At 44.0% G+C, this 27,807-nt stretch overlaps 1 protein-coding gene across 1 annotated transcript; it reads right to left on the reverse strand.

Moving 5' to 3' along the window:
* Positions 1-833: 833 nt before the first annotated feature.
* Positions 834-22,615, reverse strand: LOC123856202 (zinc finger protein 671-like). The gene is made up of 3 exons (XM_064580268.1): positions 20,580-22,615; positions 8,370-8,492; positions 834-7,541 (listed from the first exon to the last, which is right to left on the reverse strand). The coding sequence occupies exons 1-3, from the start codon at positions 21,115-21,117 to the stop codon at positions 6,334-6,336; spliced, it is 1,869 nt and encodes a 622-aa protein (XP_064436338.1). The 5' UTR covers positions 21,118-22,615; the 3' UTR covers positions 834-6,333.
* Positions 22,616-27,807: the final 5,192 nt, after the last annotated feature.

A 27,807-nucleotide genomic window follows, 5' to 3' on the forward strand; every position in this document is an offset into this window, starting at 1 on the left:
TTTTATCTTGGCGAAGAATCAAACTAGATATCCAGATGTCCCCAGAGATAATTATAAAACAATGTCTATCCTCCATAGTATCCTCCTGTTGGTTAAGTGTTTTTAATTATAAATCACACATTCTTTTTTTTTTAAAGATTTTTATTTATTTATTTTACAGAGAGAGAGAGAGAGAGCACAAGCAGGCAGAGTGGCAGACAGAGGGAGAGGGAGAAGCAGGCTCTCCACCGAGCAGGGAGCCTGACGCAGGGCTCGATCCCCAGGACCCTGGGATCGTGACCTGAGCCGAAGGCAGACGCTTAACCAACTGAGCCACCCAGGTGCCCCTTAAATCACACATTCTTAATCCTTTGCCTGCATCACTGCAAAAAGATAGCTGCCAAAATATTAAGTATGTGTGCATCATATGAGGTGTGGCTATTGTTTTTTTTTTTTTTTTAAGATTTTATTTATTTGAGAGGGACAGACAGAGACAGTGACAGAGACAGCAAGAGAGGGGAGGAGAATGAGAAACAGACTCCCCACTGAGTAGGGAGCAGGGGCTCGATCCCAGGACCCTGGGATCGTGACCTCATCTGAAGGCAGACACTTAACCAACTGAGCCACCCAGGCACCCCAGGTGTGGCTATTGGTTTAAAGAAAATTTCAAAAACAAATTATTCCAGCAACAAAGGTGTTTGTAATCATGTAAAGATTGGTAACCATCTTACCTCTCCACCACCAAGATCTGAACTTTAAGAAAGGTATCAGTATAAAAATAGAATTACCGTATGATCCAGTAATTCCACCAGTGGGTATTTACCCAGAGAAGAGGAAAACCCAAATTCAAAAAGATATATGCACTCTATGTTTATTGCAGCATTATTTACAATAGCCAAATTATGGAAGCAACATCTGTCCATCGATAGATGAATGCATAAAGAAGATGCATTCTTATATATATATACACAATGAAGTATTATTCAGCCATAAAAAGAATGAAATCTTGCCATTTGCAACAACATAGATGGACCTAGAGGGTGTTAAGCTAAGCGAAATAAGTCAGTCACAGAAAGACAAATACCATTTGACTTTACTCATATGTGGAATTTAAGAAGCAAAACAAAGAAAAATGAGACAGATGAAAAAACAGACTCTTAAATATAGTGAACACACTGATGGTTACCAGAGGGGAGGTGGGGGGGATGGGTGAAAAAGGTGAGGGGCATTAAGAGTACACTTATGATGAACACTGAGTCATGTACAGAATTGTTCACTATATTATACACCTAAAACTAACAGAACACTGTACATTAGTTACACTGGAATTTCAATTTTTTTGTTATCAGGAAATTCATTAAATTTGAAATTATGTTATTTTTAACTAATTCTAGTTCCCCTTCTGGCCAAACAAATTCCACTGAGAGAGCATCCTGTAGAAGTTTTAATTCAGTTTCCCAACATGCTTTATAATCTGTATCAGTGTTACCACAGGTTTCGTTAGAATCCATTAAATTAATCTTACCGGCTATACCAGTATCCCACCAAGGAACAGTTATATTATGGATTAGACAACGATCATTACAAAATATGTCAGATTTAGAGTAGTATTTTCTTGGCCTTCCCCTCCAAAAGTGGCTTTGCGCATACACTAGATACCATCATGGAATGGAGTTTAAAGCAAGGGCCAAGTGTCAGCCAGATTTTTGACATCTTCTTTTGAGGACACAGTATCTGCATACTGGGGTCTACTTCTAATGAACACTTTGGCTTCCTAATATAAAAGAAGGCATTAGCCAAATCCAGAACAAAACACTGATGTCTCTGAGCATGCAGCATAACTTTAATTGTAGATAGCATATTGGATACAGCTGATGATTTGGGGCCCAGGGTGGGGGCTACAACTATCAAGTCCTCCAAAATCTACAGTTAACCTCTCCTTTCCATCAGCTTTCCTTACACACCATGAGACCTTTAAATGGGAATTTGTAAATACTAACACAGCTGCATCTAAAAGATCCTGGGGGTGCCTGGCTAGCTCAGTTGGAAGAGCACGCAACTCTTGATCTCGGGGTAGTGAGTTCGAGCCCCCATGCTGGGTGTAGAGATTACTTAAAAAAATAAAAGCTTAAACAATTTTTTTAAATTAAAAAAAATCGAAGATCCTTAACTAGGGGCACGTGGCTGGCTCAGTCAGTAGAGAATGTGACTCTTGATCTTTGGGGTCCTGAGTTCAAGCCCCACGTTGGGCGTAGAGCTTACTTCAAAAAAAAAGACTAAGTAGATTTATATAACACCATATCCATTCCAATAATGCACTATGGTTAGGGGGAGGCAACAACCATACATGGTTTCTGTCCAGAAATTCCTTTGTGGACTGTGCTTTCACCTGTAAGTCTTCTATAGTAACATCATATTCCTGTAATATTTCCCTCTCAATTTTCATTTGACTTTTAAGTCATAACAATACACAGATCATCAAGCCTAGCAACTGTATATTTTTTACTGCCCTAAGGCCATGTCACCAATACCAATGAAAGCAGACTTGGGGTCCCTGCTGGAAGGTCATGAGACCCCATCACTCAGTCAAATCCTCTGCATTTCCTTGCCTGGTTATAATCAAAACAGGTTCTGAGAAGATTATAGAGGCCTCTTTTTTATAATCTTAATATTTTAAAAGTTTATTTTGGCTAGGATAAATTGAATTTGTCCCAGTTCTTTGAACAGACTGCCAATTTCTTAGTGATCCACCAAAATTTTATTAACTATTCCATCTACCTTCTCCTTTTTAAAGATGTTACTTTTAATCAACCACCTGAACATCTTTATCTGATTTAGTTATTCTGAGAATTCTTCCATCTTTTATTTAGAGTTATCTTTCTTCTGAATAATCCTTATCTTCCCCCCAGTATAAAAACCCACTCAAGAGAGCTGAACAGGGGCGCCTGGGTGGCTCAGATGGTTGAGCGTCTGTCTTCAGCTCAGGTCATGATCTCAGAGTCCTGGGATCGAGTCCCGCATCAGGCTCCCTGCTCCGCGGGAAGTCTGCTTCTCCCTCTGCCTCTCTTTCTCTCTCTCTCATGAATAAATAAATAAAATCTTTAAAAAAAAAAAAAAAGAGAGAGCTGAACAGAACAGAGATGCATAACATCATGCCTCACATCATACTGTCTCCCCTTTTACCATGTCCATCAGCTGGCTCAGAGGGATGGCGATAGAAGTTATGGTTTCATACTGAATCACAGGCTATAATCTACACGTTTAAGAGCCTCTAGCTGCTTCTCTGATGCCTTTATTTTTGCTGGCGGGGGGGCAGCCAAGGAACCACATTCTTGGCTGACGTCCCCTCAGTTTGCATTTGATTTGCAATCCATTTAGCAAGGACCTACAGACCCCAGTTCTCACTTATGTTTTTCCTCCTGTTTCTGAGTGCAGCACTTGAGCATACGCAACCCAGGGATGGCCTGGAAACCAACCCATTACCAAAAATCCTTCCTCAGCAGCCTCTGTCATCTTTTTCCTGTGCACTAAGTCATTTTTTTTTTAAGTAGGCTCCACACTCAATGTGGGGCTTGAATTCATGATCCTGAGCTCAAGAATCACATGCTCTACCAACTGAGCCAGCCATGCGCTCCCCTCTTAGTCATTATTATTTGAATTAAAATCAGGAGTCATATTAAATATCCCATCCTTATCACCAACTGCAACCATTTCACGAATATTGTAATTCAAAATACTTGCAAGACTCCACAGAACATACTCATGTGAGGTTTTCTTAAAAGCAAAGGATATAACATAGCAAGAGAAAGAATGCAGGGCCATATTGGGAGTCAAACATCCATGCAGTTTCCCAGATTCTTATTCATACACTCCTGTGATTCACTCCCAGATTAAGCCACAAATATGTGACTGATGAACCCTGGCTTCCAGAGAGTCAGAAGATTCCAGGAGGAATTTTTATGCCTTTCTGGTAACATACTCAAGCCAGACTATCTAACCATTATGCCAGTTGGAAACCATCAGCAACCAAACTGGGACTAGGTGTGGTCAGGAAATTTTTGGATATTAAACAACACATAATAAATCCCACGGCCCTTATCTTAGCAGAGTGTCAAAGACAGATACTCAGAAGTTCCTAGAAATAAAGTTAGAACTTTTTCAGTCCAATTTTAAACTAATTCTATCTCAAGATGAAACAAATGCACAATATATCAAAATCTGGGGAATGCTGCTAACATAGTCATTACAGGGAAACTTACAAAATTACTGAATTAGAGGGGAGTTTTCAAATAAATAACATAGTCCACCTTAAGAAAGTAGGAAAAAGACAAATTAAATCCTATAGGCAACCCTATTTACTCCATCATCACACTCCTCGTGCCTTGGGAGTAGTCCTGCTTCAGTGGCAGCATAAATTGGCAACTCAGGAAAGCTGTTTCTATATGAGTCACCAAGAACACAAATAAGTCAGGACGCCTGGGTGACTCAGTAAGTTGAGCATCTGCCTTCAGCTCAGGTCAGGATCCCAGGGTCCTAGGATCGAGTCCCTCATTGGGCTCCCTGCTCAGCAGGGAACCTGCTTCTCCCTCTGCCTACCACTCCCCCTGCTTGTGCTTTCTCTCCCTCTCTGACAAATAAATAAATAAAATCTTAAAAAAAAAAAAAAAAAGAATATTGGATAAGTCACAAAAACCACATCCCTGGAATCCCAGATCTCCCTTCTCTCAATCCATTTTCCTGCCAGCGCAGCAACAGTTCTGACCTGAGGCATCTAGGGTCTAAGGGAATCCACAAATATTTAGGTTATTTGTCCTGTAAGTTATCTTGGCCACAGGAGACAGCTCTGGAAGTCCTGAAAATTTCTGTACTCTTCTCATCCTACTCAGCCATAATATGGGAATACTATGAGCAGGTACCTTTCGTGGGGCATCTGTGTAGTGTCCTGCAATCTCTCTAACTCCGTATTAATCACACTTTGTGTCTGTGTCCATTATAGTTCCCACCTGGCCCCTGTAGTATTCCAGCCAGTGACATCTACCTACTGAATTCTGAACTCAGGCTCCTTGCCAGGTACCAGAGGCCAGTCATCTCTTAACAGTGCTTGGGGATATGAAACATTCCATGGGGACAAGGGACTAAACTCATTCTGCTTCCAGATGCACTGGAGGTTGTCACAACCACCTCCCCACATAGTTACTTTTGGACCCAAAAATTAAACTAGCACCCAGGCTGCCATGACAGGTCTCACAAAGTTCCTAAGTCTTTCCTATAAGACCTTGGGTAGCAACGCAAATTAGGCCAAACCTGGAGTGAGAGCTTTTCTCTGACATCATCGTGTCCCCTCTGAGACATGGAAAACTGGGGACTCCCACAAACTTTATCCTTTCATGTGGGTAGAACACAACTGTGTCCTCAACACACAATAAGCAGAACCTTCCAGATTAAAAGTAGCTCAAAGAGGGGCACCTGCGTGGCTCATTCAGTTAAGCGTCTGCCTTCAACTCGGGTCATGATTTCCAGGACCCTGAGATGGAGCAGGGAGCCTGCTTCTCCCTCTCCCTCTGCGCAGCCCCCCACCCCCGCTGGGGCTCTCTCTCTCTAATAAATAAATAAAATCTTAAAAAAAAAAAAAAGTAGCTCAAAGAATAAGCCCTTTATTACTGTACAAACATGAGTGAAGTGAGGCATGTGCTTCCAGGGCTGGAGGCCGTGAGACCATACACATCCACAGTGAGCATCACACAAGATGAAAAAGTCCATGAAGATAAACCTTTGCAAGCTACCTGGAAAACCCACCTTGTGTGCTGATTTTTCCCATGCTTAACCCAGACAAAAGGGAGAAAATGAGGCCCCCCATGGGCCACGGAGGCCAATCATGACTCCTTCTAGGGACTGTGGAGACAGCACAGGTCTACCTGCCTAAGCGTGCTGGAGTGACTGACACACACTGTGGAACTGACAGATGGTCATAGGGGGACGGTTTCTGCCACTGGCAAAGGGAGGTGGCAATTTACAACGTGCAACACGGCTCCTGAGAGCACTTGACATACCAGGCACTCACAAGGAACCTCCCCAAGGCAGAGGTTCCTATGTGTGAGGTACCACTTCTGAATGATGGCTCCCTCACAAAGCCTCCTCTCAGAGCTTCACTCTGGGGAGAGCTGTTAGGCTGAACAAGGAGATGGCACATTCCCTGTACCACTGTCCAGTGTGGATTTTCCAGTGCTGAATAAAGTTTGCTCCTTGGGTAAAGACTGTCCTATGTCTGCTGCACTCATAATCACTGCTAGGAATTCTCAAATGGACAGTAAGTTGGGGGCCTTGGCTAAAGGACTCCCCACATCTGCTATGGTATTAAGGCTCTTCTCCATTATGAAGCTTCTGATGGAGAACAAGTGTGTGTTTGCGGTTAAACTCTTTCCCACATTTGCTACACACGTAAGGCCGTTCTCCGGTATGAACTTTCCAGTGCCGAATAAGATTGGGCCTTTGGGTAAAGGCTTTCCCACATCTGCTGCACTCATAAGGATTTTCTCCAGAGTGAACTTTCTGGTGCTGAATGAGTTTAGAGATGCAGCTAAAGGCTTTCCCACATCGGCTGCACTCGTAATCACTGCCATGAATTCTCCAGTGCACATTAAGGTGGGAACTCTGGCTAAAGGCCTTCCCACACTCGCTGCACTCATAAGGCCTTTCTCCAGTGTGAGTCCTCTGGTGCAGAACAAGTGTGTGTTTGCGGCTGAACTCCTTCCCACATGTGCTACATACATAAGGCCTTGCTCCTGTGTGAACTTCCTGGTGTCTAATGAGGTTAGACTTACTGCTAAAGAATTTCCCACAATTACTGCACTGATAGAGTCTTTCACCCGTGTGAACTCGCTTGTGTTCAATCAGGCCAGAGATCTGTCTAAAGAATTTCCCACATTCACTGCACTCGTAAGGCCTTTCCCCAGTGTGTATGGTCTCATGTTTAAAAAGGTCACAGCTTTGACTAAAGAATTTCCCACATTTGCTGCACTCATAAGGCCTTTCTCCAGTGTGGATTCTCCGGTGCCGAGTAAGCGTGTCTTTGCGGGTGAACAGTTTCCCACATTCGATGCACTTGTGATGTCGCTGTCCAGGGTGAAGGGCTCCCCCAAGCCTGGTGTTCTTGTGGGGCTTCATCCTCATGTGGGGGACCTGGTGCTGAAGAAGGTCAGAGGTGGCTGTAAAGTCCCTTCTACGCGCCCTGTGTGTATAGGTCTTCGCTGGCACATAGAATCTGCAGGTTTTTACCGAGTCCCTGCCCTCATCTCTTCTGAAGGATTTCTCTGCAGTGTGGTGCTGATGGACGTTTGCACCGTGCCAGAAGGGCTTCCAGCAGGCCCCGCCCGTGTGTGGTTCCAGCCTGGCTTCTCCCCCCTGGTATTCAGCCAGGTGTAAGATTTCTTTCAATACCGAGCCAGGTATGTCACATGGCTGGGGGTTCAGACCTGCCACCGGAGTCCTGACTTGTGACACTCCTTCTGAAGAAACACTCTGCTCAGGGGACGGAGCCTCATCCTCCACTGCACACCAACCACCTGAAAGCAGAGGAGTACTGCTGACATGCATGTTAGACTCGCGGGTAGGGGCAACCCCATCGCTAATGTGTGTACGACACACCCGGGAATACCTCAGTGGGACTGTTTACAGGACAAGAGAGGTAGGGACAGGTTGAGGAAGGGGCTGCAATGCAGACCAGTTCTCTGAAGGTCACTGAATGAAGGGAGCCTTCTGAGGACAAGGCTATGTGGACAGAGAGCAGAGAAGCGCAAGTGGCTTCCAGGAGGTATCCGGCTGTCGAGGCGGGAGTGCTGGGCAGAAGGGCACGTGCAGGCCCAGGAGGACCCGCTTACAAGTGTGCAGCTGGGGCTCAAGGGTACTTAAGGACACGAGCGCATCTCGAGACATGTCAAGTGTACGCAATGCCGCAGGACAATGCAGACCCAGCAGGGGGCAGCCTGGGTGCTGGGCAGACGGAAGACGGCAGGGGGCTAGAAGGCATACAGGAGATAAGCTGCAGTGTCAAGAATGGGGAAGGACGGGTACCAAGGATGGCCACCAGCCTCGAGGCTGAACACTAGGGTGAAGAGTTAGTACTACTAGTCTTTTGGGGTTTTTTGTTTGTTTGTTTGTTTTATTTATTTATTTGAGAGAGAGAATGAGAGACAGCACAAGAGGGAAGAGGGTCCGAGGGAGAAGCAGGCCCCCCACTGAGCAGGGAGCCCGATGCGGGACTCGATCCCGGGACTCCAGGATCATGACCTGAGCCGAAGGCAGTCGCCCAACCGACTGAGCCACCCAGGCGCCCAGTACTACTAGTTTTGAACCTAACCCTGATATCGTGCCCTTCCCTCATATCCACTCACCAAGTCCAGGCCCCCTCCGAGCCTCTCTTTCTGTGACTGGGGTCATAGCCACCTGGTCAGGCATCTGGGGATCTTCCTTTTGCTCCAGTTGGGTGACTGCGTGTGATCTGGAGGATACAATTCCTAAGAGAGACACAGGACAGGTGAGCAGCCACTACTGGCCAGAGCAAGACATCCTATGACACTCCGTAAGTTTAAAAAAAAAAATTATTACCAAAAAACCCCCAAAAAAGCCTCGTGGGGGGTGGGTGCCTGGATGGCTCAGTTAGTTGAGCGTCTGACTCTTGGTTTCAGCTCAGGTCATGATCTCAGGGTCAGGGGATCGAGCCCCGCGTTGGGCTCTGCACTCAGCACGGAATCTGCTTGGGATTCTCTCCCTTTCCTGCCCCTCCCCCCACTCATGCTCCTCTCTCTCTCTAAAATGAATAAATAAAATCTTTTCAAAATTAAAAAAAAAACCTTGAAGGAAGGTTTTCGAGGAACTGCACAAAGGTCCCCATAAGTAGTGACTATGTGAGTGCCTGTAACTCCTGGTACAATTTAGCCCCAGAGAGTGTCCCCTAGAGAAAGGGAGCTGATCTTTAGGCACAGAGGTGCCATAATTCTGGATAGATTCACCAGTCCCCAAAATGACCAAGACTATGGGATCCACTGGGCAAACGACACCTTGTGACTCCCAAGCCCTTCGCTGCATGGCTTCAGGACTGGCTCACCAAGAGATGAGAAAGCTCCATACAGCACAAACCCAGCCCTCACAGCACCTACTCCAGAAAACCTGGAAAGAAAGCAGTACCTATGATCTGACCATGGGAAGGACAGAGCAGTCCCTGGAGAAAAAGAGAAAGCAGATGGGATTGGCATGCAGACCTTACCCAGTGAAGCTAAAAGTGCAAAGTTTTCCAGCATCACATCCTGATACAAAAGTCTCTGAGAATCATCAAGGAGCATCCATTCTTCCCGGGAGAAGAACACAAACACATCCTCAGAGATCACACAGACCTGCAATGACATGGCCAACAAGGTCCAGGAAGTCTCTTGACTGAGTATCCTCACTCCATCTACCCATAACAATGTCGTGCTCACCCACTTCCCCACTTGCCAGCCAATCCCCCCGGGGTACCCTAAACCATGCCTCCTAGACATAAGCCTGGGCTCCCTGTTCTCACAGAAGCCCCCGGTAACGGGGCTGCAGGACCATCATCAGTTCCCACTGACTCCTCTCGTGCACATCACTTCTCAGACCACCCCCTCCCTCACAGCTTCAGCTACCCATCACAACTCTTCTCACCCACACCACAGACAGCACACCAGACTCCTCACAGGTCGCTCTGCACACAGCGTGGAGAGAGTGCTTGGCAATACCACCAGGATCCCGTCCTGCCCCAAACCTCCAGTGACCCCAAGTGTCAAAGGGAAGCCCCCATTCCTGCTTGAAGGCCTCCCAATCTGGACCTTTTCCTCAACCTCAGGCACCCAGGACGACAGGCATATATCGGGAACCCTCAGCCTTCTTCCGGTTCTCCGCTGCACACTGTATTAGTTTCCTATAGCTGCTCTAACAAATCATTACCAGCTCTGCGGCTTAAGTCAACACAAATTTTTCTTCTTAGTTTAAAGATTATAAATCCAAAATGGGCTTCACCAGTATAAAAACAAGAAGTTATCAGGATTGTGTTCCTTCTGGCAGTTCTACAAAAGAATCTGTTTCCTTCCCTTTCCCAATTTCTGAAGACCTCCTGCATTCCTTGACTCCCTGCCCCTTCCTCCGTCTTCGAAGCCAGGAATTATCACTCTGACCTCTCTTTACTCCCTGAAATCTTCTTTGACTCCATCCTCCTTCGACTACACTGGGCCCACTGGATAATCTCTCCATGTTGTTAATATACTCAATTTAATCACACACATAAAGTCCCTTTTGCCACATGAGGTAACATATCCAGAGGTTCAAGGGATTAGAACATGCATGGCTTTGGGAAGCCACTATTTCATCTATTAGACACATGCTGTGCCCTCACAGTCCGACCTTCTTATCCCCACCTAATCCTCTGAACATCCGATGTTCCTGGTTCAGCTGATGGCCGCAGCATGTTCACACCTTTGAGTCATCTCTGCCTCCCCACCTTCCCTCTGGCAATGCACCTCAGCAAACAAAACAGGCCTGAGTAAAGTAACGAAAACACAACCTGTTCTGCCCCCTTTACAGCAATCACTCTGACATAGCTCATCAATACTCACTGGGACTATAGTCATAGTCTCCTCCTTGGTTCTCCTGTGGTGTGACCACATATAAACATAAAATTCTTCCAGTTATAGGGGCGCCTGGGTGGCTCAGTTGGTTAAGCGACTGCCTTCAGCTCAGGTCATGATCCTGGAGTCCCGGGATTGAGTCCCGCCTCGGGCTCCCTGCTCGGCAGGGAGTCTGCTTCTCCCTCTGACCCTCCCCCCTCTCATGTGCTCTCTCTCATTCTCTCTCTCAAATAAATAAAATCTTTAAAATAAATAAATAAAAAATAAATAAATGAATGAATACAAACATACATACATACATTAAGTTTTCTGACCCACCACCTCTGCAACAACCAGCAGAAGCCAAACCACAGCCACTGCAGCGACTGGACCGGGAGGGTGAAGACTCCGTAAAAACTGCCATCTTTCCTAACTTTTTGCACCTGCTTCCAATTTGGGGCCAATCAGCTTTCCCACTCCCTTGCCTGCCTTTAAGCCTCAGCCAAATGCCAAGTGATGGTACCAGCAAGCTCTGAATAGCCTTTGCTTGTTCTCATTTGGGTGGCTTATTTTATTTCCACACACCCGCCTCCACCAGCACCCCAGCCCTTCACAGTCTTCTCCACTCTGCAGTGAGGGAGCCTGCTGAGACCGCTTCAAATACCCTATGGCTCCCGCCACCCTCAGGACAGAGGTTGAACTTACCACTTTAGGCTAGAATTCTCACCCTCTGCTGCCTCCACCAGAAAGGAATGAGACCTGTGGTGTGTCGAACACAGCTCAGCCTCACCTCCAAGCATCTCTACCTGCCTAGGATGGGTTTCTCTCTCTGGGTCCTACTGGGGAACCTCTCCACAGAACTGCTTGCTTGGATTGAGTCCATGTCCTCAGGGCGCAGAGACACAATTTCGGGGACAGAATAAAGGAACAAATATTCCATTGGGGGGAAGGTGAGCACACAGCCATAAGCTTAGCAGTCCTCACTGAAGCCTGTAGATAAAACAGGAGTAGCAGCACAACGGCTGGAGATGGAGATGCTAGTGCTCCCCTCGGTCACTCTACACCCCTAGAAACCAACATACCACATAGAGCTATATTAATCTTACGGCACAGGGACAAGAAAAGCAGTAGCCAAAACAGCTACCACAATGGCTGCCATTTGGGGCCTGGACCTTGTCATGGTGTCCCAGGTCTGTGAAGACCTCCACTCGTGGAGCAAGTGGACTGTGGGCTCTGTCTTCCTCATCTCTTTCATGCTCTCCTCTGGGGTGGGGGTGGGACTCCTGGGTTTTGTGATCCTCCTCTGGAACCAGGTCACACTCACTGGCTTCACCCTGATGTTTTGGTGCAAGGTCACCACCTCCTTCCTCGTCTTTCTGAATGCCATCAGCGGCCTTCACATCAACAGCATCACCCATCCCTAGAGCCAACCAAGGAAATTTCAGGACCCCCTCCTAAATCTGAGGACAGCAGGTTCAACAAGAAAGTGTGGTCAAGATGGGACTTCTCAGCATGTGACCGCTGGTGGGGGTAGGGGTGGGACAATGCCCTCGACACCGCGGCCTCTTAACCAATAACCTTGGTGTGGTTGGCCACAATCAGCCCAGCGGCCTTTGCTGCCGACGCGAAGGGCCAGGGGCCGGAAGGGTGCCGCTGTTCCACCAGCCGCACAGGCTTCACCACGTTAGTAAGATGTTGATTTTAGAAGAAGTAACACATTTTAAAACCCTTTCCTTGAATCCTTCTTCCCAGGATGGGAATAAATTTGGAAGCAGCTTGAGTAACTGGTGCCCAGGCTGGCTGCACAGCTAAGTGCAGTTCACACCTGCTGCACTGACTATGTGTTGGCACCAAGGCCACAGAGTCCCTGGAGTCTCCTGGGGTTGCCCAAAGTGGATCATTCTTGCAGCTAAGCATAAGCGGTCAGTGCCCGTGACTCCTCCACAGCTCAAAGGGCCTCTGTGCACATTTCCCTGCCACAGCTTTGGTCATGTTAGGGAGACAGAATTTAGGATTCCCTCGAGTTCTTGCACACGGGTTTTCATACCATTTGACTTAACTTGAACCCTGCCCTTTGCGGGGGGGGGCTCCATAATCTCTGAATAACCGTAGTTTCCAGCAGCCGGCTATCCCCTCTGCCTGTGGGAATCCTGCCTTAACTCTCTGAGCAAGTCTCCCAGGATGGCCCACCTGCCTTCCAATACACAGTCCTCTCTGAAAACAAACAAACAAAACAAAATAATACAGCCACCACAAAGGAGAGACTCTGGAAGACCTGCTGTGACTGAAGCACCGGCAGGAAGACGCCCTCTCCTGGGCCATCGTTGGCCGGGAGCTGCCACCTCATGCTGCAGAGCCTTCTGGGTATTGTAGTCACCACCATTCCACAGGACTCAGAAAGGCAGCCAGGGTGGTCAGAAGGTGGAAGGCAAAGGAATCAATTATTGAAAGCCTAAGGTATGCTGAGCTTGCCAGTTGCTCCCAAGCCACATTTTGCGCTTCATGACTCCTCTTCAAGTCTCCAGCAGGTGGCCCATGTCCTAAGCACGAATGAACTGTCCCTGGGTATTTTGGAGGTTCAGGATTTGTATATCTCACCCTTCCTAATTGTTTTAAAGATTTATTTACTTATTCGAGAGAGTGAAGAAAGAGAAAGAGAGAGAGCATGAGCAGGTGGAGGGGCAGAGGGAGAGAGAGAATCCACAAGCAGACTCCCGGCTGAGCGGGCAGCCAAACCTAGGGCTCAATCCCAGGACCCTGAGATCACGACCTAAGCCAAAACCAAGAATCAGATGCTTAACCCACTGAGCCACCCAGGTGCACCTCACCCCTCCTAATTTGGGACATGAGGAGAACAGTTTCACCTCCCTGATATAAAATGAAAAATGAAGACAAAACCTCCCTAGCAGACCTCTCTGATGATACTTAAATGTTCCTCACACATAATGCTCCATTCATTAAAATGGCAAGAAAAAACAGTACCTACATCTTGGTGATGTTATATATAAAGCACTAAAAATTAGGCACACAGCGCTGGATACGAATCTTATCACCACAAAACAGGGCTCTCATGTACCCATGTGGTGGAAGGTGAGTCCAGATTGCCTATTTGCAGAATTAAAGACAGTATCTATCAAAATTCAAATACACATACCCCAGACCAACAAGTAGCCTTAACAGAAATGATTAAAAATTTTATAGGATGGCATAGTGTGTACAATCTGTGACATTCAAAATTATTCCAAGAAAAAAAGTCATCAAACCTACAGAATGCTTTTGACATTTCGGGTAGCTCACTGCACAAAGAATATGTTTTTCTAAGCAAGATGATTAAGATTTACAATTTAAGAAATATTTTTTCCTTTGGACTAAATGGTAGCTAAAGGTGGACATCATTTCAAGTTTTGTAGCACATCTCTTCTAGATTTTATGTTCAAATTCACAAACGTTCAACTTAAATTATAACCAATCACATAGTGTTTTGGGTTCAAATTGGCAATGGAATCTGGCAGATGGCATCTGACTTCAGGGCCTGAGCTCTAGAGGGAAGCTACCTGGGTTTGCAGCAAGTAATCCCATTACTGATTATGGTTCCTTTGACAGGAAGCCTCACCTCTCTAAGGCTCCATTTCCTCATCGTTGACATGGGGGAAATAACAGTATCTAAAACAAAGGGTGGTTGGGATTATTGCCTGGGGAACTACATGCTATCCTCTGGTCATTCTCCCAACACTTCAAACCCTTCAGAATGGAAGAAAGTGACTCCTGACCATGCACATCCTCTTAACCTGCACTCTTGATTCAGAGGGTTCCAGGTGCTCATCTCCTGTGGGAACCAGAAACTCACCCCCCAAACCTCTCCAACTGTCCTGAGGTAAACTGGGCCTCAGATGGATCTCTCTAGTCAATGGAAGCTCAGACTGAATTCCTGACTCGCACTCACCAGGTTCCATGTCCAACAGGACAATATCCTTTAATACTGAAGACCAAAGGGGGTACTGTACAATTCTAGGGAGAAAAAGTGAAGCCACTGAATTCTATGGAAAATATCATACCATTTATTTAGGACACCTTTAACTTCTCTCAGCAGAAGTGTTTGTAGGCTTCAACAATGAAGTTTCAGTAATATTCAGACAACTTTGTAGTTTTCAATGTTTGGAAATGAATGTTAATAAAAGAACTTAAACATACTTCATTGTATTCATTCCTAAGAATTTTACTGATGCTATAGAATTGATCTGTAAAATGCTATCATTCAATTGTTGTGTTCTACACATTGTTGACATACAGACTACAGTTCACTCACATCTTTATCTACCTCCTGTGTGTGTATTTATACATTTATGTAAAAGGAGAGAACCTATTCAGAGCGCTGTTACATTCACTTATGCTAATGATTTTTCTGCACAAATTGATATGATTTTTCTTCTTTAAGCTGTTACTATGTTAGATAACATTCTTTGTTTTTCTAGTATTAAAGCAACCTGGCATCACTGGAATACATCTCTCTTGGTTATAGTGTATAGTACATTTTATATACTGCTGAATGTTATTAATATAGTCTTAGTGGTATTTGTGTCTATATTCGTGAGGTTAGTTCTAGTAAAATTTTCAGATGACAGAATTGTCTTTACATTCTGTGTTCGGTAAAGACAGTTGTACTTGGTATGAATTCCTCAATTTAAATGTGTTTGTATATATTTTCATAGGTCTGATAGCCACTTGGGTCCCCCCTTCCACTGACCACTCATATTTTGTCCATTTAGACTGGAGTCTTATTTCTTGCTCTGATTAATACTATTTCTCTGTATGGACTATGTGTTGATCACTTCCTAATTTTAGACATTGGAGATATCCTCTCTCAACTTTTTTTCTAAATTTCAGTATAATTGTTATGTTAACTTCACGTGGACAATATAGTGATTCAATAATTCTACACATTACTCAAAGCTCATCATAAATGTACTCTTAATCCCCTTCAGCTTTTCCACCCACCCCCACCCACCTCCCATCTGGTAACCACATTTGTTCTCTATATTTAAGAGTCTGGTTTTCTGTTTCACTTTTTCCTCATTTGTCTGTTTTCTTTCTTAAATTCCACATACAATTGAAATCATATGGTATTTGTGTTTCTCTGACCAATTATCACTTAGCATTATACCCTCTAGATCCAACCACATTATCCCACGTGGCAGAGTTTCATTCTTTTTTATGGCTGAGTAACAGTCCTTTGGAGATTGATTATATATATCACCTTGCCAGCTTGCATTACCACCAACAGCGCACAAGGGATCCTTTCCCTAGACATCCTTACCAACACTTGTTTCTTGTGTTTTTGAATTTAGCCATTCTGACAGGTGTGATAGCTCAATGTGGTTTTGATTTTCATTTCCCTAATGATGAGTGATCTTGAGCAGCTTTTGATGGGTCTGTTGGCCATTTGGATGTCTTCTTTGGAGAAATATCTGTTCATGTCTTCTGCCCATTTTTTAACTAAATTATTTGGGTTTTGGTGTTGAGTTGTGTAAGTTCTTTATATATTTTAGATACTAACCATTTATAGGATATACCATTTTTAAAGATTTTCTCCTATTCACTAGGTGGTCTTTTTGTTTGGTTGATTATTTTCTTCACTCCTCAAAAACTTTTTTTTTTTTTAAGATTTTATCTATTTATTTAATAGAAAGAGACAGCGAGAGAGGGAACACAAGCAAGGGGAGTGGGAGAGGGAGAAGCAGGCTCCCCACAGAGCAGGGAGCCCGATGCGGCGCTCGATCCCAGGACCCTGGGATCATGACCTGAGCCGAAGGCAGACGCTTAACGACTGAGCCACCCAGGTGCCCTGTTGTTGGTATTTTAATAGGGATTGCATTAAATGTACAGACTGCTTTAGGTAAAAGGGACATTTTAACAATATTTGCTCTCCCAATCCATGAGTATGGAATCTATCTGTTTTAGTCATCTTTACTTTCTTTCATCAGTGTTTTATAGTTTTCATAGTACAGGTCTTTCACCTCCTTGTTTAAGTATATCCCTAGGCATTTTGTTATTTTTAGTGCAATTATAAATGGGATTGTTTTCTCTTTATGTTACTTCATTATTAGTGTATGAAAATGTAATGGATTTGTATCCTGGGACCTTACTGAATTCATTTATCAGTTTAGTAATTTTTTTGAGGAATTTTTTGGGTTTTCTATATAAAGTATATCCTCTGCAAATAGTGAAAGTTTTACTTCTTCCTTACCAATTTGGCTGCCTTTTATTTCTTTTTGTTGTCTGACTGCTTTGGTTAGGACTTCCAATACTATGATGAATAAAAGTGGTGACAGTGGACATCCTTGTCTTGCTCCTGATCTTAGGGGTAAAGCTCCCAGTTTTTCACCATTGAGTAGGTTAGCTGTGGGTTTTCCATATATGGCCTTTATCGTGTTGAGGTGTATTTCCTCTAAACCTACTTTGTTGAGGGTTTTTGAGTGGATGTTGTATTTTGTCAAATGCTTTTTCTACATCTATTCAAAGGATCATGTGGTTTTTATCCTATCTCTTATTGATATGCTGTATCACACTGATTGATTTGCAAATATTGAACCACCTTGCATCCCAGGAATAAATCCCATTTGATCATAGTGAATGATTTTTTGAATGTTTCATTGGATTCAGTTTGCTAGCATTTTCTTTTCTTTTTTAAGATTTTATTTGAGTGCTCGCTTCGGCAGCACATATACTAAGATTTTATTTATTTGACAGAGAGAGACACAGTGAGAGAGGGAACACAAGCAGGGGGAGTGGGAGAGGGGGAAGCAGGCTTCCCACCGAGCAGGGAGCCCGATGCGGGGCTCGATCCCAGGACCCTGGGACCATGACCTGAGCTGAAGGCATTCGCTTAACGACTGAGCCACCCAGGCACCCCAGTTTGCTAGCATTTTCTTAAGAATTTTTGCACCTGGGCGCCTGGGTGTTCAGTCATTAAGCATCTGCCTTCAGCTCAGGTCATGATCCCAGGGGCCTGGGATCGAGTCCCAAATAGGTCTCCCTGCTTGGCAGGAAGCCTGCTTCTCCCTCTCCCACTCCTCCTGCTTATGTTCCTGCTCTCACTCTCTGTCAAATAAATAAATAAAATCTTTAAAAAAAAAAAAAAAGAATTTTTGCACCTATGTTCAGAAATATTGGCCTGTAGTTCTTTTTTTTTTTTTGTAATGTCTTTATCTGGTTTGGGTACCAGAGTAATACTAGCCTTGTAAAATGAATCTGGAAGCTTTCCTTCCTCTTCTATATATATATATATTTTTTTAATAGTTTGAGAAGAGTAAGTATTAACTCTTCTTTCAGTGTTTGGTAGAATTCACCAGAGAAGCCATCTGACCCTAGGCTTTTGTTTGTTGGGAGATTTTTAAAAAAAGGATTTTATTTATTTATTTGACAAAGAGAGACAGAGAGAGAAAGAGCACAAGCAAGGGGAGTGGCAGGCAGAGGGAGAGGGAGAAGCAGGCTTCCCCACTGAGCAAGGAGCCCGACATGGGACCTGATCCTGGAATCCCGGGATCATGCACCAGAGCCACCCAGGCACACGTGTTGGGAGATTTTTGATTACTGATTCAGTTTCATTGCTGGTAATCAGAGGGTTCAAATTTTCTTTCTTCCTGATTCAGTTTTGGGAGGTTATATGATTTTAGTAATTTATCCATTTCCTCTAGATTATCCAATTTGTTGGCATATAATATTACATTCCTATAATCCTTTGTATTTCTGTGGTGTTGGTTGTTATTTCTCCTCTTTCATTTTTGATTCTAAGTCCTCTTTTTCATTTTTAATTTGATTTTTGATGAGTGTGGCTAAAGGTTTATCAGTTCTGTTCATCTTTTCAAAGAAGCAGCTCCTATTTCATTGATCTGTTCTATTTTTAATTTATATCGTATTCCTGCTCTAATTTTTATCATTTCTTTCCTTCTACTGGTTTGGGGATCCATTTGTTCTTTTTCTAGCTCCTTTCGGTGTAAGGTTAGGTTGTTTGAGATTTTTCTTGCTGCTTGAGGTAGGCCTGTATTGCTATAAAATTCCCAGTTAGGACAGCTTTTGCTGCATCTCAAAGATTTGGGACTGTTGCGTTTTCATTTTGTCTCCATGTATTTTGTTATTTCTTCTTTGGTTTCCTGGTTGACTGACATTGTTTAGTAGGGTGTTATTTAACCTCCATGTATATGTGTTGTTTTTTTTTTAAAAAAGATTTCATTTATTCATTTGAGAGAGAGAAACAGAGAGAGCACAAGCAGTGGGGAGAGGCAGAGGGAGAAGGAGAAGCAGACTCCTTGCTAAGCTGGGAGCCTGACGTGGGGCTCAATCCCAGGATGTGGAGATCAAGACCTGAGCAGATGCTCAACAATCTGAGCCACCCATTTGTGGCTTTATAGATTTTTTCTGTATTTGTGTTCTTTTATTTGTCTTCTTTACAGGTTTTTTTCTTGTGATTTATTTCTAGTTTCATAGCATTGTGGTCAGAAAAGATGCATGGTATGACTTTAATCTTTCTGAATTTGTTGAGACTTGTTTTGTGGCCTAGCATGATCTATTCTGGATAACGTTCCACATGCAACTGAGCAGAATGTATATTCTGTTGTTTCCGGATGGAATGTTCTGAATATATGTTAGATACATCTGGTCCAACGTGTCATTCAATGTCACTGTTTCCTTGTTGACTTTGTTTGGATGATCTGTCCATCGATGTAATTAGGGTGCCAAAGTCCCCTACTATTATTGTATTACTATCAATTACTCCCTTTGTAATTAGCTGCTTTATGTATTTGAGTGTTCACATGTTGGGTTCATAATTAATTAAAATTATTATATCTTCTTATTGGATTGTTCTCTTTATAATTATACAGTGCCCTTCTTTCTCATTACAGTCTTTGTTTTAAAGCCTATTTTGTCCAACGTAAGTATCGGTACCCTGGCTTTCTTTTCATTTCCATTTACACGATGAATGCTTTTCCATCCCTTCCCTTTCAATCTGCATGTATTTCGGGGTCATAAATGAGTCTCTTGTAGGCAGTATATAGATGGGTCTTGCTTTTTTACCCAATCCATCACCCTATGTCTTTTGATTTGAAGCATTTGGTCCATTTACATTCAAAGTAATTGTTGATAGGTATGTACTTATTGCCATTTTGTTACTTGTTTTGTGATTATTTTTGTAGTTCTTCTCTGTTCCTTTCTTCCTTTGCCTTTTGCTCTCATTGTTTTCTGGCTTTCTTTAGCAATACGCTCAGATTTCTCCCCCCTCCCTTTTTTGCATATCTATTACTGGTTTTTTATTTGTGGTTTCCATTAGGTTTGTATATAATATTCAAGCATAAAACAGTCTATATTAAGCTGATACTCACAAGTTTGAAGCTGTTCTTTAATCCTCTTCCTCCACCCCACATTTTAAGTCAAAAATCCTTCTTGTACTTTATATCCTTTCGTGAATCCCTCTGATTTTTATAGATATATTTAATTTTACTGTTTTTGATCTTCCTAATTTTCTTACCCCTGTTTCTAGTCTTTCCTTTCCACTTGAAGAGTCCCCTCTAACATTTCTTCTAGGGCTGATTTACTGGTCATGTATTCCTTATGAAGAGAAGGTTCTGTAGTTCCCCGCAGTGCAATGTTACCTGGGCGTCCTGGTGCTTTAGCGGCGTCCCCTATGTGTGTATGGGCACCCTACCATTGTGGCTGAGCCACTTTTGCCTTCAGTTCAGTAATCTGCAATGGCTCTCTGCCTGCTGCGGGCAGGGTTTGGTCCCTGCGTTGTTAATGGGGCAGTCTGGGGCCACCCTGGGCTTGAGTGGAGTCAGATCAGGCATTTGCCAGAGCTGCAGTCACACTGAACAGCAGGACACTCCGTGTTGTCCTGAGAGGCTCTCATTGGTTGGCGTAGCCTGCGATCAGCCCAAATGTCTGCCCCCAACCCGGCGCTGGGGCCACGGTCAAACTGCTGTGTATGCTTACCTTCCCTCTCCCCAGGACAGAAGTCACTTGGCAGCGGTGCCAGCCCCCGTCCAGACTGCCTGCACACTGCTATGCTGTGGCCCCTCTTCTGGTAAGAGTCCTGCAGAAGGGGTGCTGGAGGGGTGGGTCTGCTGGAGAAGGTGAGCATGCTGGCAAGGCGGTGCTGTTCTGCTTGTGGGAGAGGACCTGAGGTCACTTTAGAGGACTCCTGCGGAGTGGGGCCCACAGGAGAGCAGGACACGTACGGTCCTAGCTGCGTTTTCACTGGTCTGCTGTGGCAGGGGACCCATAGCCACTTGGGATGGACTCGTGAGGCTGGATTAGAGAGGGTGGGGCGTGCCAACGGCAAGCTAGGTGAAGAGAGTTCGTTCTGCAATGGTTCCTGCAGGTGTCCATGTATGTAGCCTAGGGGTACAGGGGAAGGAACCGGCATCTGACAAACTCTTTTATTCTGGGAGAAGTCTCCTAAAACTCCCTGCCCCTGCAGCACATGTTCTGAAACCAGCAAACAAATGTCCTTTCCGTATATATCAGGCATTTTCCAAAGTGCGGCGTCTATGCTGTACCTCAGTGGGGCTGTTTTTATGCTGTCTCTTTAAGGTCAGGGACTCGCTTTCCTATCACCCTCCAAGCCACTGATTTTTAAAGTTCCAGGAGTTAGGCATCCCTGATTTTAAGAACAAAGGGTTTTCAAAGCCAAATATTATGGGTATTAGTTTTCCCACTGTGGGTTCCTGGTGCCCTGGGTACCTGGTATGGGGTCTGCTCCTCTCCCTTCTCTGTGCCGACAGTGTCCCTCCCTTCCACAGATAGTCTTGTAGGTCAGTTTGGTTTCCTACCATGACTCTGCCCTTCCTACCCTTTTCGATGTGGCCTCTTCTCTACATTTACCTGCGGAGAGTCTGTTCTACCAGTCTCTGGGTCATTTTCTGGTTTATTTACACTGAAGTGTACATTACCTAGGAGTATCCATGGGACAAGGTGACCTTACGATCCTCCTACTCTGCCATCTTCCCCAAAAGGAAAACCTCTCTCAATCTTTCTTAACTCTAAATTTTGGCTGCCATGAGCTTTATGAAATAGAAGTCTTCAATTCTAATAGCAATGTTTACCCATTTTCCATATATTTTATTTTTTAATGCTATATTTAAATCACCCTTGCCTATTTTACAAAATTATGCTCCCAGTTTATCTTCTATTGGTTTCCCTTATGTCTTCTTTTACTTTTTTTTGAAGATTTTATTTATTTATTTGACAGAGACAGAGACAGCGAGAGCAGGAACACAAGCAGGGGGTGTGGGAGAGAGAGAAGCAGGCTTCCCGCTGAGCAGGGAGCCCGATGCGGGACTCGATCCCAGGACTCTGGGATCATGACCTGAGCTGAAGGCAGCCGCTTAACGACTGAGCCACCCAGGCACCCTTCTTTTACTTTTTGATAAGTGTTCTGTAAAATTTAAATGTCTGTGGTTTTTACGTTTTAGAGAATATATTAATTCGATTTTAAAACTTACTGAAATTTATTTTATGTCCCAGCAGTTAGTTTATCTTGGTGAATATTCCATGTGTAGGTGAAAAGAATGTGCATTCTGCTGTAATATGGAGCAATGTTTTAGGCATATTTATTGAATCAAGTTAGCTGATGATATTGGTGGTGTCTTCTATGTCCTTACTGTTTTTGTGTCTATTCTATTAATTATTAAAATAATTTTGGGGGGCTCCTGGCTGGCTCAGTTGGTAGACCACACGACCCTTGATCTCAGGGTTTGGAGTTCAAGCCCACTTTGGGTGTGGAGATTACTTAAAAGAATAATAAAATTAAGGGGCACCTGGGTGGCGCAGTCAGTTAAGCCTCTGACTCTTGGTTTCCATTCAGATCGTGAACTCGGGGTCAAGGGATCAAGTCCCAAGTCAGGCTCCATACGCAGCACAGTCTGCTTGAGATTCTCTCTCCCTCTACCTCTCCCACTTGTGTGTGCTTTCTCTCTCTCTCTTTCCCCCCACTCAAATAAATCTTTTTTTTTTTTTTTTAGATTATTTATTTACTACACAGCGAGAGAGGGAACACAAGCAGGGGGAGTGGGAGAGGGAGAAGCAGGCTTCCGTGGAGCAGGGAGCCCAATGTGGGGCTCGATCCCAGCACTCTGGGATCATGACCTGAGCCAAAAACAGACCCTTAATGACTGAGCTACCCAGGCGCCCCTCAAATAAATAAATCTTTAGGAAAAAAATTAAAATAGAAAAAATATTTTAAGGGGCGCCTGGGTGGCTCAGTCGTTAAGCGTCTGCCTTCGGCTCGGGTCATGATCCCAGGATCCTGGGATTGAGCCCCGCATCGGGCTCCCTGCTCGGCGGGGAGCCTGCTTCTCCCTCTCCCGCTCCCCCTGCTTGTGTTCCCTCTCTCGCTGTGTCTCTGTCAAATAAATAAAATCTTAAAAAAAAAAAAATTTTTTTTTAAAGAATTTTTGAAGGCTTATTCTTATGTACAAATACATTTAGCATTCTTACATTTTCTTAAGTTACTTATCTAGTATTTTAAATGTCCCTATGTTATCTTTGGTAATATTACTTTCTCTGAAGTTGACAATTTCTTATATTAATATAATCACTCCAACGCTCTTATTAGTATTTGTGTCTTACTTCATTCCATTCTTTTTAGTTTTTCTCTATTTTTGTAATGAAGGATCATTTATTACAGACTGCATAGAGTTTGCCTATGCATTTAATAGTCTTACAATCTTTCTTTATAATTCAAATATATAGGGGTGCCTGGGTGGCTCAGTCCTTAAGCGTCTGCCTTCGGCTCAGGTCATGATCTCAGGGTCCTGGGATCAAGTCCCGCATCGGGCTCCCTGCTCCTTGGGAGCCTGCTTCTCCCTCCGCCTCTCTCTCTCTGTCTCTCATGAATAAATAAATAAAATCTTTAAACAAACAAACAAACAAAAAAAACAATCTTTCTTTATAATTCAAATATATAGGGGCGCCTGGGTGGCTCAGTCGTTAAGCATCTGCCTTCGGCTCAGGTCATGATCCCAGGGTCCTGGGATCGAGCCCCACGTCCGGCTCCTTGCTCCGCGGGGAGCCTGCTTCTCCCTCTCCCACTCCTCCTGCTTCTGTTCCCTCTCTCGCTGTGTCTCTCTCTGTCAAATAAATAAATAAAATCTTTAAATATATATATATATATATATATAAAATATTTAAAGTAAAAAACTGAAAGAATTGTGGGTACCAAATGTATAAATTACTTGCTCTTGCCTATTCTCTCAGAAAGAGATAAATCAAACAAAGAATAAGCATATAGATGATATTAAGAATATAATATTAAAAAAAGAATGTAACATTTACAAGATATTCATCTTGGTTTTATATCACTGAACTTTTAAACACTTACATTCACTAAGGCAAAAATAAAGTCACAATACAGATTAAGTTTTCTGAATTCTCTATGAACATAGATATATTTATTTACTAGGTCAGTGTGATACTGTGAGTCACAAGAAATATGTATTTGATCTTTGTCCCTGTTTCTGGCACAGAGCTCCTAAAACCACTGGTATTTCCTAAGTGATGAGAGAAAAGATTTCTTAATGAAGTGACTTTGGGAAGGCATCTAAGGATGAGGGCTGGTTGCCAGGAGAACCAACCATATGATTGGAGGGTTGGAACTTTTAGTCCTACCCCCAGACCTCTGGAGAGAGCTGAATCGTTGGAGACTGAGTTTAATCAATCACTGATGGCTGAGGATTTAATCAATCATGCCCATATAATGAGGCCTCCATAAAAGGACAGGGTTCAGCTAGCTTCTGGGTTGGTGAACACGTGGAGATTCAGGGAGAGCAGTGTATCAGGAGAGGGACGGAAGCTCTGTGCCCTTTCCCCACACCTTGCCCTATGCATCTTTTCATATGGCTGTTTCTGAATTATATCCTTTTATAATAAATCATTAATCTATTAAGTAAAATGTTTCCCTGAGTTCTGTGAGCCACTCTAGTATATTAATCAAACCCAAGGAGGGGGGGTCATTGGAACCTCCAATCTATAGCCAGTTGGTCAGAAACACAGGTGATAGCATGGATGTGTGACTGGTGTCTGACAGGGGAAGGGCAGACAGTCTTTCAGGACTAAACCCTTAACCTGTGAGATCTGACGGTATTTCCTGGTAAAAAGTGTCAGATTTGAATTGAACTGTAGTATACCCAGGTGGGTCAGAGAATTGCGACTTGGTGTGGTTAAACCCATCCCTTCACACTGGAATTGGTGTGGTCATAATCTTTTTTTTTTTTTTTTTAAGATTTTATTTATTGGGGCGCCTGGGTGGCTCAGATGGTTGAGCGTCTGCCTTCGGCTCGGGTCGTGACCCCGGGGTCCTGGGATCAAGTCCCGCATTGGGCTCCCTGCTGGGTGGGGAGCCTGCTTCTCCCTCTGCCTCTGCCTCTCTCTCTGACTCTCATGAATAAATAAATAAAACATTAAAAAAAAAAAGATTTTATTTATTTATTTGACACAGAGAGAGAGAGAGAGAGAGAGCACATGCACACAAGCAGGGGGAGCAGCAGAGGAAGAGGGAGAAGCAGGCTCTCCACTGAGCAGGGAGTCCCATGTGGGGCTCGATCCCAGGACCCCGGGATCATGACCTGAGCCCAAGGCAGACGCTTAACCAACTGAGCCACCCACGCACCCCTGGTGTGGTCATAATCTTAAACAGACTTTCACAAATAGGGTTCCATAGGAGAGCTGGTTCCTACATAAAATAATTTCAGTGACTATTGTCTTAAAACCCTCATGGAAGGGGATGCCTGGATGGCTCAATCAGTTAAGCGTCTGCCTTGGGCTTGGGTCATGATCCCAGGGTCCTGGGATGGAGTCCCACATTGGGCTCCTTGCTCAGTGGGGAGCCTGCTTCTCTCTCTGCCTGCTGCTCCCCCTGCTTATGTGTGCTCTCTCTCTGACAAATAAATAAGTAAATAAATCTTAAAAACAAAACAAAACAAAAACCATGGAAGGTACATGCCTAGGATCAGTCTAAATGCATGGAAGAAAAATCAACTATCTACAATGGATTCTTCAGGACATTAATGCTTAATTATCTTATAAAATCAATCTGATAGAGGATACAACGTGAAAATAATCTAGAAATTTAGATAATGCAAACTTTTTTCCCTGGCTGTTTTGCAGTCCAAGAAGGAAACAAGATTATATTATTTTCAAAATAATTATCAAATTATATTATCAAAAATTATTTTGAGGGCACCTGGGTGGCTCAGTTGGTTAAGCGACTGCCTTCGGCTCAGGTCATGATCCTGCAGTCCCGGGATCGAGTCCCGCATCGGGCTCCCTGCTCGGCAGGGAGTCTGCTTCTCCCTCTGACCCTCCCCCCCTCATGCTCTCTCTATCTCATTCTCTCTCAAATAAATAAATAAAATCTTAAAAAAAAAATTATTTTGAGCTGAAGGCAATTAAGAAACAGCAAACACAGAAAAATCTCCCTTTTCTGCCCAAAAGCAGGATATAAATTCTCCATTTACTGGAGATAGATCCTTACCAGCGCAGAGACTGGCACCAAAGGAATCTGCAAACAAATCATAGTTTCCTCCAATGTGTTTACCTTCCCACAAGTCTGCTGCCCTTGGAAGTCTAACACTACTTCTCTTCCTGTCATTTCTCTGAGAATTTATTGTTCTTTGTTGAAATGCCGTATCAACTGGAACCCTGAACCACCATTTTGAGTTACTTTTGATTTAGGTTTTTCCCATCTGTGCTGCACACATCAAGAAACTATTTTTCGCTTGTTAATGTTTCTTGAGTCCCAGCCAATAATGTATAAACCTGTCTTGTACACCGAGACTAATGTAATTTTGTGTGTCAATTATACTTCAATTAAAAAAGAAAAAAAAGAGGGGCGGCTGGGTGGCTCAGTTGGTTAAGCAACTGCCTTTGGCCCAGGTCATGATCCTGGAGTCCCGGGATCAAGTCCCGCATCGGGCTCCCTGCTCGGCAGGGAGTCTGCTTCTCCCTCTGACCCTCCTCCCTCTCATGCTCTCTGTCTCTCATTCTCTCTCTCAAATAAATAAATAAAATCTTTAAAAAAAAAAAAGAGGGGCGGCTGGGTGGCTCAGTCGGTTAAGCGTCTGCCTTCGGTTCAGGTCATGATACCAAGGTCCTGGCATCGAGCCCCGCTTTGGGCTCCCTGCTTCACAGGAAGCCTGCTTCTCCCTCTCACACTTCCCCTACTTGTGTTCTCTCTCTCGCTGTGTCTCTGTCAAATAAATAAAATCTTAAAAAAAAAAAAAAAAGAGTCCAAGCTAAGATGGTTACAGGTGGAGTTTTGCCTCCACTATACTCATAAAAATCACATCTAGGGCATGTGAGCAGAAACATCTCTTGTGTTGGAACAACTTGTATTAGAGGAATGCTTTGGTAGGAACTTCCTGTGAGGCAAGATGTCCCCAATGAGTTTGTCCGTGGAAAATTTTCGTCAAAGACATAGAGAGGCTGAGACTATCTATCATATGGTATTTGAGGTATTTTAAGTCTTTGGCAAGACTGGGTGAAGTGAAATTACTCCTAGCACTGGAGGAGCTTTTCAATGTGTTTCTTTTAGGACAGGCTGTTCAAAAGTGAGGGTGAGGTCATCAGACTGTAGCCATTTTACAGAACCCCAACCTTGGTGGGTCATCATGCCATGCCAGGATCCTCATGCCCTACAGCCTTCTCTTCATGCAGACACTGGGCAGAACCCTTTCAAAGGCCAGGACTCCTTCTTTCTGGTGCAAAGTGTCAGGAATGCCCACGCTTTTCCCCCTACTCCCCCTCGCCCTCCAGCGACAGTCCTCCCCTTTCACACCAGGGACCATTTATTTTTTTTTTTTAAAGATTTTATTTATTTATTTATTAGAGAGCGAGCGAGAGAGAAACAGCATGAGAGAAGAGAGGGTCAGAGGGAGAAGCAGGCTCCCTGCTGAGCCGGGAGCCCAATGTGGGACTCGATCCCAGGACCCTGGGATCATGACCTGAGCCGAAGGCAGTTGCCTAACCAACTGAGCCACCCAGGCGCCCCACACCAGGGACCATTTAAAGTAACATACTTAAGGGGCACCTAGCTGGCTCAGTCAGTGGCACACACGACTCTTAATCTTGGGGTTGTAAGCTCCAGCCCTATGCTGGGTGTAGAGATTACTTAAAAATCTTTCAAAATAAAAATAAATAAAATAAAACAACATACCTAAGACTG

The sequence above is a fragment of the Mirounga angustirostris genome, unplaced genomic scaffold (genome assembly GCF_029215605.1).
Source record: "Mirounga angustirostris isolate CCGP_5_RB_7025 unplaced genomic scaffold, mMirAng1.0.hap1 SCAF_16, whole genome shotgun sequence".
In the NCBI taxonomy this organism is placed as follows: domain Eukaryota; kingdom Metazoa; phylum Chordata; class Mammalia; order Carnivora; family Phocidae; genus Mirounga; species Mirounga angustirostris.